Raw genomic sequence first — 19,754 nt, forward strand, 5'->3', positions numbered from 1 at the left:
ATCACTCTGGGGGGAGTGGTTTTGCAGGAGGTTATAAATTAACTTGAACTGGTGGGCTGGCTCTCTCTTAGTTCTGGATTCCAGATACCTCTCTCCCGCACGGCATAGGTTGGTCATACTACGATTTAACTTCTTGTCTCATGACAAGGCGCAGTAGGTAGGAGAGCGATGCAGTCAGTGACTAATCGAAGGTGCTACCGTTGAATTGGCCGCACGTCACTGCCCCTTTTGCAGTAACCTGACTCTTGGTCCTCTGGGGCGGAGGATACCCTGTCGTACGCGGCAATGTGAGTCCAGAAGGGGGCAGTCGCAATGACGCCAAGTTTAGTACCGGCCAATCGTAAAGACTTGGGATTGCGGTATTGAGATTCACCTTATGCTGTATTGGTTTAAAGATTGGTTGTTAGCTGACTGCTTTGCTCTCATCGCCATCAGAGTTTTAAATTAATTTCCCACTAAATAAAATACGCCCTTTTTGACAAACTTATATCTGGTGTCCGTGTCGTTATTTTAGATAAGAACGTTATCAAGTTTTAACTATAAGTTATAAGTGTAATAATAAAGGTATTAACACTGAGCATTTTAAAGTAGATTCTGCCAATAATTAAAAATTATTATGGATTTTTCCATGCTGACAGGTATGTGTGCCCCAACCCAGTAGCTATTTGTATCTCTGATATACACCAGCCACAAGATTTGAGGTCTATTATATACTGTGCCTCAAATAGGAGGTCTGACCTCCAATTAGCTCTCAAACTTGGATTTGTTATATGATAGTCCTCATACTGGAGTCTGCTATAAACTAATTGCCAGACTGGAGATATACAGTAGCTATTCACGCCTTCTCCCAGAATATGTTTAGCTAATCATCTTCTGTGCTTCCTTCAAGACCTTACATATAGAAGATTACATGTAAGTATCTTCCTCTACTCCATCCAAGACTATGTACAGACCTGCATCTAAGGTTGTCTTCCTACATTTCATCCCATACATGCACAGGCTATGCAAAGTTTCTGCTAAATCCTCAACAGCAATGGTTTTCTCCAGAGTTTCGTACCTGATCTGCCCCACAACCGCGACAAAAAATGTTTTCTTCCTCTTATATGTCTATGAGCTCTATATCAAGATATCAGGAGATCTAAAACAGTCCTGCATACAACGGTCAACATGCCTTTTTCGTTCTCTCTTTAGACGAGTCCTGATATATTGTTCTTGAAAGATGGTGGTACTGGTGGATTGTCAGGGAAGGGACAACTCTAACATAAGACATGTGATACTTACAGCTCTCCTGATCTGCTTCTCTTTTCCTAGGTAGTGGAAGCAACTAGTCAGACTGTGTATTGTCCACTATTATGCTCGGCTTTTCCCGAGGTGGGGAAGATTTTGTCACAAAACTGGTCAGAGCCTTCTCCTGCAAAGATCAAAGAGGGTCAATTATTTGACGGCTATAAACCAGGCTCAATACATGACTTTTGTTGTAAGTGAAAGACTTACAGGGGTAATAAAGTGACATATTAATATTATGCAAATTTCCCAATGTAGTAACTTGCAGAGACTGTTACAAACTTCATTACATCAAATTCTATTAATAGTCTAAGGCTATCTCATAATATATGTCTTTAAAGGTCCCCCATAGTAGACAACACTGATTGAAGCCAGTGGCCAATAGCATATGTTAGGGCAGGGCGGCCTATTGTAATCATGTTACCTCAACCAACTGATGCCAATGTTCGATTGGTTTTCTAGGATTTGCCAGCATTTCATTCCAGTGTTCTCTGCCCGGCATGTCCGCGTCACTGCCCACTCGGCACATTCCAATGACTTCATTGTGACCTATACTATAAAGACACAATAAAACATGCAGATTATCCATCTCAATCACATTACTGCAACATTCTAACACGTGTTCTTAATAGACTCTTCAATTTTGAGTAAAACTTAGCACTTTGAGGTACAACTTCGCCTATTGGTCCTCTGTGGCCATACAGAGGTACATACCGGCATTCCAAAATGTAGAGAGCGCTAACGCAGGCATTTCGATGAATGTGGTTGTGGAGAATATTAAAATGAAACCTCAAAGTCCTGCCTACTCTCACATTTGGACGACCCCCTTTATTAATTACATTTTTTCATAAAAAAAATTGCCCTGTTGTAGACTTTATAATTATTTATGTCTTAAAGTCATTAAAGTAAGAAGACAAAAATACATGATATGATGTACAAGGGAGTCAGACAGTAGACCAACATGGACAAAAGGTAGAGTGGACCCTGCTCGTGAGAGCTTACATTCTTGATCGAGGGGTGGTGAGAGACAGTAGGGCCAATGGGGATGAAATAGAGATTGTGGACAAAGGAAGAGGAGGTGATGGATAAGATGGTCAGTTGGTGGTAGGCTAGGCGAGCTTGAAAAGGTGAATCTTGAGTGAGTGCATGAAGGATTGTAGGTTGGGGGAGAGTCGAGTTAGGCGGGGTAGGGAGCTCCAAAGCTTGGGGGAAGCACGGCAAAAGTGTTGGAGGTCAGCATGGGAGGAGGTAATTAGAGGTGAATTAAGGCGGAGGACAGAGGCAGATCAGAGTGGCCAGGTGCGTATGCACCTCAAGATAAGGTCAGAGATCTATGGGATAGAAGTGTTGGTAAGAGCTTTGTAAGTGAGGGTAAGGAGCTTGAATGGAATTCTGAAATGGATCGGGAGACAATGAAACGATTTACGGAGAGGTGAAGCGGAAGAGGTGTGACGGGAGAGGAAGATGAGACTAGCCACAGTATTCTGAATGAATTGAAGGTCAAAAAGGTGAGAGACAGAAAGGCCAGTGAGAAGGAGGTTGAAATAGATGGGACGAGAAACGATTAGTGAATGGACCAAGATTTTGGTTGCTTCCTGAGAGAGGAAGGGACGGATATTAGTAATATTACGGAGGAGGAAGTGGCAGGATTTGTTGAGGGACTGAATATGAGGGGTTAAGCTGAGGGCAGAGTCAAGGGTGACTCCAAGGCAGCTGGCTTGGGTGACAGGAATTAGAGTTATGTTGTCAACCAACATGGAGATATTGGGAGGAATAGGAACATTGACAGGAGGAAAGAAGATGAGCTCAGATAATGACATTCAGATAATGACTTCTAAATACTTGATATAGGAAGGAGGGAGAATGGTCAGGGGAGGAAAGATAGATTTGCGTGTCATCAGCGTAGAGGTGGTATTGAAGGCCAAATGATTGGATAATTCCACCAAGAATGGTGGTGTAGAGAGAGAATAGTGTAATGGTTCATTTACACTGTTTTTTGTATGCACTGACCTCTATCAAAACATTCAAACAGCAAAAATCAGTATATGATGTCACTAGAGATTAAAAAGCATTCGTTCACATTTCTTATTGTTACTAAATTAAGCTTATTGATTATTTTTTGCAGCTTTTTTTGCTTTAAGACTATTAGTCCATAAACCTTCTTGGGTGGAATAGAGAGTACATGGTCAGTGAAGCACTTGATAATATTGCAATTTTTGGGAAAATCGCTACAAAAAAACAAGTAACAAAGCCGCTGTGTTCCATTCCCATACCACTGCATCAGGAAAGAAGACAGCAGTGAAGGGGGGCACAGAGAGAGAGACGCTGAAGGAGAGGAGGGGGACACAGAGTGAGCTGGCAAATAGGGGCGGACACAGAGTGAGCTGGCAAAGAGGGGGACACAGTGTGTGAGATGGCAAAGAGGGGGACACAGAGTGTGAGATGGCCAAGAGGATACAGAGTGATATGGTGAAGGGGCACAATGTGATGGTGAAGGGGTCTAAATACATCTTATGTCATTATGACCCAACTACTTAAAACACGGGACTACCCGGTAATTATTTTGGCTTAGGGGTGCCTTGCCAAAATTATGGTGACCCTAAGGGTGCCTTGAACTGAGAAAATTTGGGAACCACTGGTGTAATCTCTATACTGCAAGTAGAACCAACATACACTTTGCACACTGCACAAGAGAGCCAAACTGACAGCTTGAAAGTCTATGCTCCAGCAAGTTATCATTGTCCAGTCGGTGATGAACTGCAACTCCCAGCAAGTCATGACAAGAGAGTATTAATTCAGCTTCTGTCTGACTGCACAAAAATGTATAAGGAGAAACATCTGGATACTTACCAATCATAATCCATAACAGCAATCGTGAGGCTGACGTGGTCGATATTTTCATTAGGTATGTCAAACACAAGTGCCTCGTTATAGGTGGGGTTGAGTGTATTCTTTTTTATAGACGTTTTCCGCTTTTTCAGCCTCCGCCCCTCGCAGATGAGAGACGCTTTCACATATGGATCTGACAGAGAGAGAAAACAAACAAAGAAATGAATACAGAACTAGAATTGAAGGTCAATGATATCAAGAATATCTCGTCTAGAGTCAACAGAACCACTATGTTTTATTGTAAGGAACAAACGGAGCCAAGAATTATTGACCATTTATGTATGAGCCCATTGATTTCTGAAATTCTGAATTTATAAGAAGCTGGTAGCAGAGCTAAAATAAATAGCATAATCATTTATCTATCTCATAAGTTAATAAAATGAGAGTGAACCATGTATAAGGGATCCGTTTTTTTTGTTGGAGTAGGAGACACATTATGTTGAATTATATCAAGTATGTGAAGAGTAAGAAATTAGATTTCATAGATCAGAATATATATGTTAGAGATGCTCACTGACAGGCGCGGGCTGACGGACGTCCCTGCTCACTGACCCCCGTGAACCGGTTTTGGTTTTGATTTTGGATCTGGATTAGCTTCATGTTTTGGTTTTGGTTTAGGCAAAACTACCCTTGTGTGTTTTGGTTTTGTATTTTTTAGAAAAAATCTAAAATATGCTAAAATTACATAATTTTGCTCTTTTTTTTGTTCCTACATTATTATTAACCTCAATAACACTAATTTCAAGTCATTTGCAGTCAGTTTTGACCACCTCACAGATCACAATATTATTTTCATACACTTTCAAACAAAGACTGCAGCGACCTGGCTGGATGGTAAGCGACAGAGCAATGACACAAACACACGGCAGTTCCTAGCACATCTAGGACACATTGGCACACAGCAGTGGCAGAAAAGAAAAATGAGGATCCACGTCAACTCCCACCCCCCGCTATCTTGGATCTTAAAAAGGAATTCAAAACTCGCGAGATCCGAAGACGTAACCATGACGTTTTGCCTCGTTTTCATATCCGAAGGCGCGCGAAAGTACTGAGCCGACTTGGTACTTGGTTCGGCTAAGTTGGGTATGTTCGGTTCTCTGGAAAACGAGCCTGAGCATCTCTAATATATTTATATATATATATATATATATATATATATATATATATATTTATATGTGTCATTAACCTCGTCCCATAAAACCATGGGTTGTTTAACATGTGTATAGTGTCATTCCCACAGCAGGTTTTTGGTTCCGAAGACCCAGCATGCTTTGCTAGTTGAAAGCCAGCTGATAGCTGGCAAAGCATGCTGGGATTTGTAGTTTCACAACACCTGGAGAGCCACAGGTTGGCCAGGCCTGCAATAGAGAGATGCCAGTCTTCTACAGCTCGGGAATTGCTAATGTGAAGATGCCTTCAGCATTACACAGATAAGCGCTCTCCACGAGAAGCACAGAAGATGTAGTTGAGCGAGCTCCAGATCTTTATTTGTCTCTAACAAGAGGATGACATTGAAGGGATACTTATTACTTTCAAACCTATCCTAAAAGATCACTCTTTTCCATGATCTCAATGAAAATATAAAATCTGCCTCTTCATTGTAGTATATGTGTTTAACAAAATGGTTTCACTCTAATTGTGAAGCTTTTAAACTGGCAAATGATTCTTTGGAGTCTTGGAAAGGGGCCAGAAACAGCCCACAATCCGCTCGCATCATTCCTACCTCTCTCCATTGCAATCATTATCAACTCCCCGTCCCTTCTGTTCCACTGTCTATATCAGTTAAAAACACATCGCTTTCTAGACTTGCCTTTGAATGCACATAGTTGGCTTATCTTTAATTGAGAGCAATCTTTTCAGACACTAGATGGGAGCTACTTCATGTAAAACATTAGCTGTGTGTGGAATGTACAGGAATCTGAAACAGGGAATAAATATTAAATGTACAATGCAAAACCAGCTTCCCCAGAACTGTAAGACGGGTATCAGGGTGAGAGGCAGACCTGCCATGGTAATCTATTTATTTAGTAATGCTCTGCTCCTATATACCTACAGGGGCAAACGCAGGAATTGTAGAGGGGGGTTTCCACACCACTCCGCCAGTGGGCGTGACCAGCATGCATGGGGGCGTGGCTATAATTTTAGACAGTGCTTGGCTGCTCTCAAACTCTTCCTATATGTATATTATGGGAATATACATGTACTACTCTTAGGTGCAGGCAGCTCTCCCTTATCAGGTGAAGTGGGGGCAGGGTCCAGCCACCTCAATTATACAGTGACCCAGGCTTGGAGGGGGGTTTCCAAGGATTAGGAAACCCCCCCCCCCCCCTCGGTTTGCCTATGATCTGACTTATAACCAGGAAGAATTTGGTTACAGCTATTAAAAAATACCTTTTAAAAAACACTTAACCTACTGTAGACAGACAAGTTATTGCAAATGAAATATTGGCCAGAATAACTTAGGAACAGCACATTCATAAACAGTGAAAATATGGAACGCTGGCAAATCAGAGAGAAAATATGCAAAATATCCATCTCCAGATCTGTTGTGATAGCCGAAGTAATATCTTTCCTCAGTGAGGGGAAATGAATTATTTATCACAGCAGAGCTTATACCTATGGCATAGTGCACAAATGTTCTTCCTGATCCCCCTCCATGGCCCCCCCTAGCCCTGATTATTTAGGACATTAAATATTAAGGATGGATCAGTAAAAATAATCTACATCATAAGTCCCATTCTGCTCTTTTTGTTCTCTTTTATTTTCGAAATTCTTTATTTATAAAGGAAACAAATGTGTACAACAGTCATATAACATGGTAAACAGATACAGTCCCATTCTGATTTGCATCTTAACATAGAACAATTATACCGCTTTCATACTGCCGCCCCGGCAATATCCCGGGTATCTGAACCCAGGATATTGCAGGGGCAACAGAGGCTCTTACCTTCAAATTCCTGGGTAGACCCTGTTCATACTGAACACGGGTCTACCCGGGTCTCCATGGCAACATCACAAGAGGAGACATCACTATAATACCCCTTTCATACTGCATGGTAGAGACTGCAGTATGAAAGAGGTATCACATACATGGCAACTTTTAAGATCCGGGGGAGAAGTCACGTGACAAGGTAGGAGGGGGGCGTGGTGACATTGTCGCGTCACCATAGCCCCAACCCCACTATAAAATGGCGAAATTCACGGCATTGAATAGAGGGGCGGGAATTAATGACACGATTAAGCACCGCCCCCTCTGTTCACTGCTGTGAATTTCGGCGAATGCGAGAGCTTTGCCTACTCTTCCGGGAGTCCGGGAGGATTCCCCAAAATTTTGGAGCCTCCTGGGAATTCTGGGAGAGTAGGCAAGTATGGGGCATTATAGTGATAGTCTACATACGTTCAAAAGATCAATTTTCCTCTAAAAACAAGCAGAAGAATCCAATTGCCTTAATGTTATTGTTAGTTTGTAATGTTTTTGTTTCGTTTTTATTAGAGAGGGGACTGTCCCGCCATCCTAATTGGGACATCTTGGTCCCGTGGGTGTGAAATGTGAGAGGTATGTCTCATTCACTACAGCAGTGAACGGGTGCGGCTCACACCAGCTGAGGTGTTTGTAGGGGAGGAGAGTACAGGACAGTCGAGCACTTCAAAAGTGATAGGTTTGCCCAGGGGCTCTGACCACACCCCCATCATGCCGTGGATCCGCTCCCTGAACTGATGCCGGCTACCATATGACGAGAGATATTACTAAGGATGCCTGGTGCTGTCCAGCATACAAAATGGCTGCCTCAGTGATGTCACTGGATCCCAGCGAAATGGTCAATAATATTGGTTCCTCAAAATGGCTGCCTTCATAAGTTCCCTAATATATACTTTATATATCCAAGGCTTTCCTAGTCAAGCCTATATAAGATTCAAGACTAACTAAAAACCATAGCTAGGTTGCAAATCCTCCACAACCTGGGTTTGTGTACATTCCTGCATGTTGACCAGCAGGCAAACATGACAGAATAATAATCAGGTTTCGCTGTTTCATTTTGCAGGGAGAACGCTACAAGAACCAACATTTTCATTACTACTATTATATTTGCACATTAATGTTATTCATAATTTGCTCTCTAACCAGCAATTACACTATCACAGGCTGATAGAGTTTTGAAAGGACAGCAGTAAAAAAGGAATGATGAGCAGTTAGTGATTGAAATGATAAATTATGCATTTCACTGAGCTAAAACATTCTCAGCCCACATATAATGCAATAAGCTTGTAAAACAAATGAATTTTTTTTTGGTTTATTTTAGTCATGTTTGATAAAATTTGTGTGCCTGGAAATTTCAGTCACAGTGCATTTAAATGTGAAGCGTAGGCTAGCGTTATGCCCACTTGAGATGTCACTGCTCCCCCTAGTGGCTGGTTGTTTTATGGCAAATGATAAAGAGCACACACTGTGGTGTACAAACACCTACCAGGACCAGTTATGGCAAGCAATGAAGAACTCTGCAATTTACCCACTGTGACTATAGCACTGGGTCGGCAACCCCCAGCATGCCTGCCAGACGTGGCAGGTGGACCAGTGTTATCTGCCTCGCCAGAGCTCCGCAGCTACACCACGAAAGCAGACAAAGAAGTGCATAAGCAGCAGCTCAGTTTCGGCCTCTTCAGCTGCTTTAGTAAAACAGCTCCCAGGTTCCGTTGTGGAACGGAAGACGTGTGTGCTGACTCCAGAGGGAAGTAGCACATACGAAAGCAGCTATATGTAGAAGCTGAATTGGGGGCACAACTATGTGACATAATATGATTTGGGGGCACAACTGTGAGGCATAATATGATTTGGGGGCACAACTATGTGACATAATATGATTTGGGGGCACCACTATGTGGCATAATATGATTTGGGGGCACCACTAAGAGGCATAATATGATTTGGGGGCACAACTATGTGACATGATATGAATTGGGAGCACAACTATGAGGCATAATATGATTTGGGGGCACCACTATGTGACATAATATGATTTGTGGGCACAACTATGTGACATAATATGATTTGGGGGCACAACTATGTGACATAATATGAATTGGGAGCACAACTATGTGACATAATATGAATTGGGAGCACAACTATGTGACATAATATGATTTGGGGGCACAACTATGTGACATAATATGAATTGGGAGCACAACTATGAGGCATAATATGATTTGGGGGCACCACTATGTGACATAATATGATTTGGGGGCACAACTATGTGACATAATATGATTTGTGGGCACAACTATGTGACATAATATGATTTGGGGGCACAACTATGTGACATAATATGAATTGGGAGCACAACTATGTGACATAATATGAATTGGGAGCACAACTATGTGACATAATATGATTTGGGGGCACAACTATGAGGCATAATATGATTTGGGGGCACAACTATGTGGCATAATAGGATTTTGGGGCACAACTATGTGGCATAATATGATTTGGGGGCACAACTATGTGACATAATATGATTTGTGGGCACCACTATGTGGCATAACATGATTTGGGGGCACAACCATGAGGCATAATATGATTTCAGGGGCACAACTATGGGGGCACTGCTGTTAGGCATAACATAAACGCTTATTTATTGGTCGCATTACTATTAATATATATATATAACAAGACGGACATTTTAAAGTAGATTTACAACTTTTGAGTTCCTGTCTTGATTCGATAATTCCGCTATGCATTTGTAAATTCTATGTTTCACTGACATTATAATCTTTATAATCTACATATGGGACGGTGATGATGTCAGTTCATTCTGCTCTGTGGTGTAATTGGGGTATATTAAGGTAGTTAATAAGGTAAAAAAAAAGATAGGGGGATTTTATAAATATTACCTAAGGACAACAGTTCCTCACTCACTTTCTCAGAAACCCCCTTCACCTGGTCACTGCAGCAGAAGCTGACAGGTAATTAGGACTACTTTTTCTTTTCTAACTTTGTTGCTACAATGTTACATCTCCCTACAAGACAGTTAACCCTTAACGCTACAGACAAACTGAGTTTGACATTTTGTTTTTCAATCATTAGGAAGCAGAAACATAAATACATAATAATGCTGCCAATTTATCTAGTTTGAGAAATAGCAATGATTAACTCACCCGAGAAGCCCGTCAGATCCATGGCCTTCAGATTGGTGGCTTTGATGATGGTGACGGTAAGGCGCCCAGCAGTCGGGAGGTAACACAGCGAGAAGTTTATTTCACCCAAGTCGGCTTTCTCCTTAAAATGCAAAAGAGTTTTTTGAGTGTTTCCTGTTTTTACAGCAATAATACCGTCAGTAGTGAGGCAATTAGGTGCTAAGATTCTGCAATTAAACCAATTAAAGGGAGAACCGGTACAGAAGGTGAAGACACTTCACCAGATGTTTTCGATGCTCAATCAAGACTTCAACACTAAGTGGGTCTTTCTTGATGTTTGATGCCGTAGAGCGACAATGCTTTGATCATATACCAAAGGGAGGAAATTACATGGGTTTTTAAGGAAAATAGGCCCAATATCACTAACAGATACACCTTGATCCATTAATAAACAAAGACATTTTTAAAGGGTAAAACTATTTGGTTGTAGATTATGTTTTTCAAGCTCTTACATGAGATAACTGTGAGGCAAAAACTTCTGATAAGAGAATAACCATCACTAGAGAACATGCTATTGTAGATATAACTTAGAGTCTGTGTCTACCTGCAAGATAATCATAGATTTACCATCTCAATTCCATCTCATAAGACGTTGTTGGAAAGTCCAATGTATGGGTGAGTGAGACCAAGTAAATAGCAGCGTAATTGAATTACCAAAGGAAGCTCTGACCTCGTATCAGTGCCGGTCAACATAAAATCACCGGCAACCTGATTGGAAATTGCCCTGCAGATCCCTTTGCCAGACCTCCTCTGTTTAACATTCCTTTTTAACATTCATTGTTTAATAATTTTTAAAAGCTGTTTCTTTATCTTGTGCTGGTTGATGGGAACATGACTAGCTTAAAAAGGACATCTCCATGTTTTTCAATATTTAGACACTAAATCAACTACAGCCTTGGTTTGCCTGGAAGTGGGTCCAATATAATGGACAGTAATTTTTCCCTCCACTGCCAGTCCTGTTGCTCAAGATCAGTGGTCTTAGTTGGTCTAGATCAGGCCTAGCCAACCTGTGACTCTCCAGGTGTTGTGAAACTACAAGCCCCAGCATGCTTTACCAGTAGATAGCTACCTGAAACAGTGGTGGATCCAGGGGGGGGGGGCGATCGGGGCATTCGCCCCCCCTAGCAGCAGAAAGCCTACCTTTAAAACAGGTCCCAGCTGCCAATCAAAATGGGAGGGGACGGGGCCAATCACGAGCGGAAGGCGGGCCTACCTTTAAAATAGGTCCCTGCTGCCCATCAAAACGGGAGGGGGTGGGGCCAATAATGAGCTGAAGGCGGGGCTAAACATGGGCCAGCCAATTAGAGTGGTCCCAGCCGCCGATCAAACCGGGAGGGGGCAGGGCCAATTGCAAGCGGAAGGAGGGGCTAAATGCGGGCCAGTCAATCAGAGTAAAGGAGGGGCGTGAATATGCAAAATCGCCCCCCCTAAACATAAAGTCTAGGTCCGCCCCGACCTGAAACCTGGCAGGACATTCTGGGACTGGCAGTTTCACAACACCTGGAGAGCCACAGGTGGACCAGGCCTGTTTTAGAGAATGCTGACGTAGATCAGGAAGAGGAGGGGGGAGTGCTTGCCCAGTGAATGGTTAGCGTGCAAATCATTCTACTGGCTGAACCATATCTTGGGCAAACAGTAAAAAAAAATATTTGTCAAAGGAACAGATGACTTTAAGGCTGCCTACACTGCTAGGCTACGTCAGTTTAGCAAACCAGCTAGTCATTCCTTGGCATGGAAGACGCACTGTTGTCACTGTTGCAGAAGAAAATACATTGGACCTTTTTGTTTTCCCTGTCTGTTTTCCGTTTCTGTAGCCAGTGTTTTTGTCTGCGTTCAGCCGTGTTCCAATTCTAACCTGATAAATATGTATGGCTTGTCAGAGCCAGTGATCTGTGGAGCTACAAATCCATTTGTAATGAGAAACAAAAGCCGCAGAACAGTCTAGTCTCACTAGGCACAAGCTTGCAACAAAACTTAAAACACAGGAAAAGCAACACTAACTAAACCACAAAAAATAACTGAGGTTACACACAAACACCAATCTTTCAGGCACATTTTCTTCTAAGGAAAGAGCCTATCAATTTTACTTTACAACATTGGGAGGAGGAGAACTCAAATTGAAAGAGGTTAAGGTCAAAACATATAATTGCACAATAGCCAACTAATTTACTACTATGCGAAACCTAGGTAATTACGCTATAAACTCCCACAGTAAAATCTATAGCACAATCATATACAGACAGCGTCTTCTCTTTGATTCTTTTGATACCAAAGCAACGGTTTGGAAACTGAAACAAATGTTCTGTGTTTGTCTATCATAATAATTTATTTATATAGCGCCACTTATTCCGCAGCGCTGTACAGAGAACTCATTCACATCAGTCCCTGCCCCATTGGAGCTTACAGTCTAAATTCCCTAACATACACACAGACACAGACAGAGAGACAGAGACTAGGGGCAATTTTGAATTTTGATAGCAGCCAATTAACTTACCAGTATGTTTTTGGAGTGTGGGAGCAAACCGGAGCACCCAGAGGAAACCCACGCAAACACGGGGAGAACATACAAACTACACACAGATAAGGCCATGGTTGGAAATTGAACTTATGACCCCAGTGCTGTCAAGCAGAAGTGCTAACCACTTAGCCTCCGTGCTGCCCTATTGACTGATGTTTATAGCAAAAGACACAACTAATCAAGTGTTGTGTGTGTACATTAAATTATATTGAATTTCTTCTCACAAAAAGAGACTGGACTGAGTTAAATAGACTATTTGAGATGTTAGGGGTTTCTTAAAGCCACATCAACATCAAAAATTTGCTTTGCTTAAATGTGCCTAATACATGAGAATGTATATGTTAGACATAGGTTTATCTTATCCCTCTGTATGGACTATGAGAAAGAGTATTGTCTCCCCATTTGTCTGTCCTTTATCAGGGTTCCAGGACCTGATCATACCCCCAGTGATGTGATAGTTGCTCACTCTGACAATGGCACCCCAAGCTTTTTATATATATTTGTGTTTTAAGAAGATTAGCATAAATCAATAAGATTGACAGGATGGCTCTGGCAAGAAATAATGGATTATGAGACAAAAAGAACGGCAGGTGGACTTAGGTTTGGAAAATCTTTAACTACAAGTGGATTAGCACCCTAATTTTATTACATTACAAATTTCTTATTTTAGATTTGTTGAGCATTAAAATAAGAAGCATGGTTTTGTATCGTCGTGTACAATGGAATCTCCAATTGATGGCCTAGTAACCAGACCCCCTAAGGGCGACCTGAGAATCTCATCAATAGTATGAAAAGTTTGTAACATATACATGTTATATTACATACACTTAATAATACGGCAAATATCCACAGTTTATAAAGGTCTTATTCCATTATTATTTTTTCTAGATTTGTTATATAAACTTATTACGGAGGGGGTGAAGATTCTGTGACACCAAGCGCATGTGATCACTGAGTTTCCTGAATGATGGTAGACAGCCTACAGTATAAGTATGTCACAAAGTTTCTCAGAAGCACAGTGAGTATGATCTGGCCAGTCTATGGGATGCTCAATTTATACACCTCAATAATACCTGCCTGATGGCCAACTATAACTCATGGTAATGAAACACGTTTATTTATATGTTTTCTGTTCAACTATCTGTTTAATAATAGCCTAAACCCATTTAAAGCTCTCTTATATGATTTATCTAATAGAGTTAAAAGAAATATATTTACATTAAAGAAAGTTGTACAGAAAGGAAGCCACTCTCGACCTTTAGGGCCCTCTCTGTTAACTCTCTAATGCCTCCTCCTCTATACATCCCGTTTTCTCTAGCCCACTTATTTAAACCTTTGCTGGCTCCCATTTCTTCCTCTCTTTCTTGTCCCTCTCACATCTCTGCAGCTCCTCTTTTTTGTGTCCTGGCTCTTATTGAACATCAGTAGCGAGATTGAACTCTCCTCATTGGTGGAAAGCAGAGGAGCGGCAGAGGACTCACTCTGGTCACATGATCTGGAGCTGGGTCTCAAACAGGCCCAAGCAGTCAGGATCTTCTCTTCCCTGTCAGTTGTTTCTAATTCACTGCTGTTTTAATTTCTAAGCAGGGAAATTGGAGGTCCCCAGAGGGGCCAAACAGGGGTGTGGGTGACCCTCACTTCAGGGCCCCATAGCAAGCAGCCAAACCCCCTGCAGTAATGCCACTGTATGAAGCACCACAACTGTAATCCATGCTTTTCATCATCGTCGTCATCATCATCTATTTATTTATATAGCGCCACTTATTCCGCAGCACTGTACAGAGAACACACTCACATCAGCCGCTGTCCCATTGGAGCTTACAGTCTAAATCCTCTAAAATACACACACATAGACAGAGAGAGACTAAGGGCAGTTTAATAGCAGCCAATTAACCTACTAGTATTTTTTTGGAGTGTGGGAGGAAAGCAGAGCACCCGGAGGAAACCCACGCAAACACGTGGAGAACATACAAACTCCTCACAGATAAGGCCATGGTCAAGAATCGAACTCATGACCCCAGTGCTGTGAGGCAGAAGTGCTAACCACTGAGCCACCGTTTTCTAGATCAGACCTTCGAAAAAATGTTAAGACGAGACCCTGTAATATGCAGCTGTGTATAGGAGGCACGTTCATATCACACGGAAAGTAAATGCTGCTAAATTAAAGATAAAGCAACAGTTTCCTGTTAAATTTTGTAAATCTTTAAATGTATTGAATTCTGTGCCATTTTCTATTTTTTCTATTTCTGTTACAACTCTGTACTCTTAACAGACGTGTTTCAACAGAGACTAACAAACTAGAGACCCAGTTTAAGTGATTCATTATACATGACTACACTATAAATATTTCAACACTCGCTAACCTTCGACAGATGAAAATAATGAAGTTAAAATATAGAACACAAGACAAATGAGCGGTAAAACGCGTTGCACATCCCTGGACATGTGACTGGTTCCCGAGCAATGTACATGAGTTCATATTGATCGTTTGCCGTCTTTAGCATTATATCTTTTGTTGCTTCGCTGTAATGATTAGATAGAACTTTTGTTCCTGTTCTTTCAATCTCATCTTTATGCTTAACGAGAGAGCCAACTCAACTCCCATTTCAGAAGTATATCCGCAGCCTTGTGGGAAATCATCACTATATATCTCATGTTAAAATCAAAGACATCAAATACAGGCCGCGTGTTAAAATATTAAACGCTTCCCTAACAAAACAGAGCCGCAACGCGCTGCAGTAACATAAGCAGACTCACCAGCAGACATCATCTCTTCTTTATAATTGCAAGAGATGTTTATTTTGCTCCGCTTTTGTCTGTGGGCTGATGCTATGGAAGCAGCAAATCTCCTTGAGCGCGATAACGCAGACATGTACCAATACCGAGACTCCCTCGGCAGTTGCGGAGATAAAAGTTTTCTTCCTTTGCTGAATATTGCAGCATACTAATTAGTTACAGAGTAACCAGGCTGTTTTCCACAGAAACAAGTATTCCCACTGAGATAGCGGGTGCTTAGAAAAGCCTAGAAGCAATGTAAAGCTCTATTAACCTTCTAACATCCCCCCACCCCCAAAAACAAAGTATAAAATCCAAAAGTTAAAGGTGCAATTCCATGTAGAAGTTTTTTTTTTTGCTTGTTTACATAGTTTAGTACTATTGTAAAAAGAAGCTCATTTTTTCAGAGTGTTCACAACTCAGCTGTAAAATTCATCCGGGTAGCGAAAATAAAAATCCGTATCCCCCATGGAAACATTGGTTTCTGCTTTTTCCAAAGAGAGTGTAAGCTGACTTACTCGATTGCCACATAACTGCAGAGGACAAGAGGGGTGTTCCTAAGCCTCTCCGCTTACTACTATCATATGACTGTGGTTTCCATGGTAATCGCATGATGCTGAAAAAAAATGGAAAGTTGGTAAAGTCCCACGCGCTGACCTTAGCTCATAAATATGAATGCAACACTGGTTATTCCTCAAGATAGTCGCTGCTCTTGTCTGTGTAAGTTTTCCCCTGTGCAATAAGGATTTTTTAATGTTCTTAACCCCAGGAATGCCAGCCAGAGTACAAGAAGTTGCCAGCCTGCCACCCTAGAATTACGTGAAGAAATAAAAAGGTTAAAGAGAGTTGGGTGGGGGTCTCTTTATGTACAATAAATGTTTTGTTTTGTTTGCATAATGCGTGTGTCTTTCCTTGTTTAACCATTTTCTAAAATGCACTCCAGGTCCCATTGTGCCCTTGATGCCAGGGCATACTGGCACTTGCAGTATTACAAACTCAACCAGTTTAAGGCAGCCATGGCATGCTGAGGTCAGTAGTTCGCCATGTAAAAATGGTAAGTTTTAATTTTAAATGTAAATATTAACCCACAATCACTGCACCAGGGGTGTGAGATTATGCCCTAGTGCAGCAGTGGCCAACCAGTGACTCTAGAGCCACATGTGGCTATTTCTTGCTCTTGGTCTCTTACCGGTTGGCCACCCCTGACCACGTGGCTGATTCTTCCTAGGGGGGTGCTCGGCATGTTTTTTGTGGACCCAATCGCCCAAGGAAATTCGGCCCCATGCTGACCGGCCTAAGACTGGTTTGTAATATGGCACGGAGTACCCCATCGGCCCTGGCTTTTATTATTTTTATTGTTATTATTATTATTATTATTATTATTATTATGCTTTATTCATTAGATCCGCAGTGCCATGCATGACATTTACAGTAGTATACAATGCAATGGTAATGGCAATGGTCCATAACACATTACATAATACATAAAGAAACAAAATAATACAAAGAGCAGACATCTACTAATTAACAAATTATTCACAAATAACAGAGATCAGGTTTTTTATGGGACAGTGAGCCTAGAGGTACAGAGGGTGATGGAATAGCAGTAGGAGAACATGAGTAAAGAGGGCCCTGCTCCTGAGAGCTTACATCCAAACGGGAAGGGGAAGACACAAATAGGGTGGGAGAGTGAGGTGATAGCTGAGGCAATGGACTTAGAAAGAGAGCAGATGGGCTTGAATAAAGAAACTAATTTTAAGGATATGTTTGAAGCCTTGCAAAGTAGAATCTAACCCTAGGGTGTGATGGAAGATCATACAACAGGTGGGGAGTAGCCCAGGTGATGTCCTGGTGGTGGTAGAGGGAAGAGGGAATCAGTGTGGTAGTGAGGCAGAGGTTGTTGGCAGAGCAGTGGGGGTGAGGAGGAGTATGGGCAGAGATTAGGTGTAAGGGAAGGGTTGGTAGGTGACTGTGAGGAGTTTAAATGTAATTCTGTAGGCAATGAGGAGCCAATGTAACGCCTGGCAGAGAGGGACAGCAGAGAGAGAGGTGGGAGAGAAAAATAAGACGGGCAGCAACATTGAGGGTAGATTTAAGACAGGCAAGGCGAGAGTAGGGTAGGCCAGAGAGAATGAGGTTACAATAATCAAGGCAAGATATTACAAGGGAGTGAGTATTGTTGACATCCACGGTGAGAAAAGGCCATATCTTAGACTTAGATATATTGTTATATATATATATATATATATATATATATATATATATATATATATTGAAGCAATAGGCAGGGCTCCGAAATCGCATCATTTTGGACCCGCCCCCGTGAGGTAATGACGAAACGCGTAGTTTTACAGTGGGGGGGTCCAAATGCCGCGATTCCTGGAGAATCGCTGTATTTTAGCCCTAATTCTGCCCACTTCACTAGGAAGTGGGCAGATGCGCGAGATTGCCATGTCCGTGAGACTCACCTGAAATGCGGGAGTCTCCCGGATATTCTGGGAGAGTTGGCAAGTATGCTCTTGGCACTGGTTGTTTGAAATGGTTAAAATCCAGCCAACTAAGGATTTGATCGCTGAAAATCAGTCAATGACTTTGGGCAGGTTATCGTCCACCCTGGAAGTAGCAGGAGCTCCTCATCTTGCCATATAGTTGTTCAGCCTGATACCCAAACAACCATATCTGTGCAATCTGTCCCTGAATGAATGTGGCCATTCTATCCACAAATCTGGTTGTTTGTTGATAATACTGTGTGACACGTTGGAGTGCATATTAATTATCATGGATGTAATAATGATCGCTTCTGATCGTTGTAACTAAAAATGTAATTAGTCACAAGTCTACTGTATAGATCACAATGTATGAGCCTGCTTAACAGTGTAATGATTTTCTCCTATTGCTTAGACTTACACTTGCCCTGAGAATTGACTGAGATTGTAAACTTAATGTGCAAGTGCTACAGACAAGTGTGCAGACATATTACTTCATTCAGCAGTGCAAATATAAGAGCAAGGTGTCCTGAAGTCTTTATGGGATGAAGCAATATATCTTTACATATACTTTATCTATATATTCTGTGTCTATATAAAGGAAATAAGGGGTCAGACCTTCGAGAAAGAAAAAGTGGAGGTATTGCCCATAGCAACCAATCAGATTCTAGCTATCATCTTTGAGAATGTATTATATAAATGCTAGCTAGAATCTGATTGGTTGCTATGGCTAACACCACCACTTTTTCTTTCTAGAAGGTCTGATACGTCTACCCCGAGGACTGACACTCACGGGACTTGAAAAATACAAACGTGATTTATTGTAGCATCACCTAATAATGTTTGGTTCTCAGTTGAAACCTGGTGGAGTGGGCATGGGGGCCCCCAAGACTCGATTTAAGATGAATAGCGTCATTTTGGCCCCGCCCCCCATGAAGAAATAAAGCAATAGCATCATTTCGTATTGAGGGGCTGAGCCAAAATGTCAGCGTTTGCTGCCTCTTGCTCCCTTCCACAGCTGAACCTCTGCTCCCCTCCTCAAAAGTAGGCAAGTATGATATATCTATATACATATTATCCATTTTAATTCAGTTCATATGATGATGTGCAGTTGGCATATCAAGAAGATCCATTTTATAACTCTCCATATTATCCTATGATAATGTCCTATGTGATGTAACATGCGCCTTTTGATATTATTAAAATAAAGCCACAGTCTGGTTTAATTTACTAATACTACACAATTAGAAAACATAATAAATTCACAAACTCTAGCAGGGGGTGATACGAAAATATTCTGTGATAGAAACATCATTAAATCCACAGTTACAGGATTATTCCTGCTGGGCTGTCTGTCTCTAACTGACAGATTACCATCAGAATAGAGACATTCTATAGTGTCTTAAATGATGTAACATTACCCTACACCCTTGGAGTTTTTAACAATTTGTAATGGAAAAAAATCCATCTGCATAGGGAAGAAGAGGGGGGAATGCAAACGCCACAGAGGAAATATAAGTGGTAGAGGTCTTTTTATTGAAGGACTAGACAATCAATAAATCTCCTTACATCATTGTTGAGTATATGCTATATATTGTATAGCTCACTTTCAC

At 41.5% G+C, this 19,754-nt stretch overlaps 1 protein-coding gene across 1 annotated transcript in view; it reads right to left on the reverse strand.

The window, feature by feature from the left end:
- The window catches only part of SYT3 (synaptotagmin 3), a 148,888-nt gene that overhangs the window by 16,701 nt on the left and 112,433 nt on the right, over positions 1–19,754 (reverse strand). Inside the window, exons 7-10 of the mRNA XM_075191713.1 lie at positions 10,324–10,444; positions 4,135–4,306; positions 1,709–1,838; positions 1,282–1,411 (exon numbers count right to left, since the gene is read on the reverse strand). Coding sequence (XP_075047814.1) covers positions 1,325–1,411; positions 1,709–1,838; positions 4,135–4,306; positions 10,324–10,444 — 510 coding nt within the window. The 3' untranslated portion in view covers positions 1,282–1,324. The remainder of the gene's footprint in view (positions 1–1,281; positions 1,412–1,708; positions 1,839–4,134; positions 4,307–10,323; positions 10,445–19,754) is intronic.

This window comes from Mixophyes fleayi, chromosome 11 (genome assembly GCF_038048845.1).
Source record: "Mixophyes fleayi isolate aMixFle1 chromosome 11, aMixFle1.hap1, whole genome shotgun sequence".
Classification (NCBI taxonomy): domain Eukaryota; kingdom Metazoa; phylum Chordata; class Amphibia; order Anura; family Limnodynastidae; genus Mixophyes; species Mixophyes fleayi.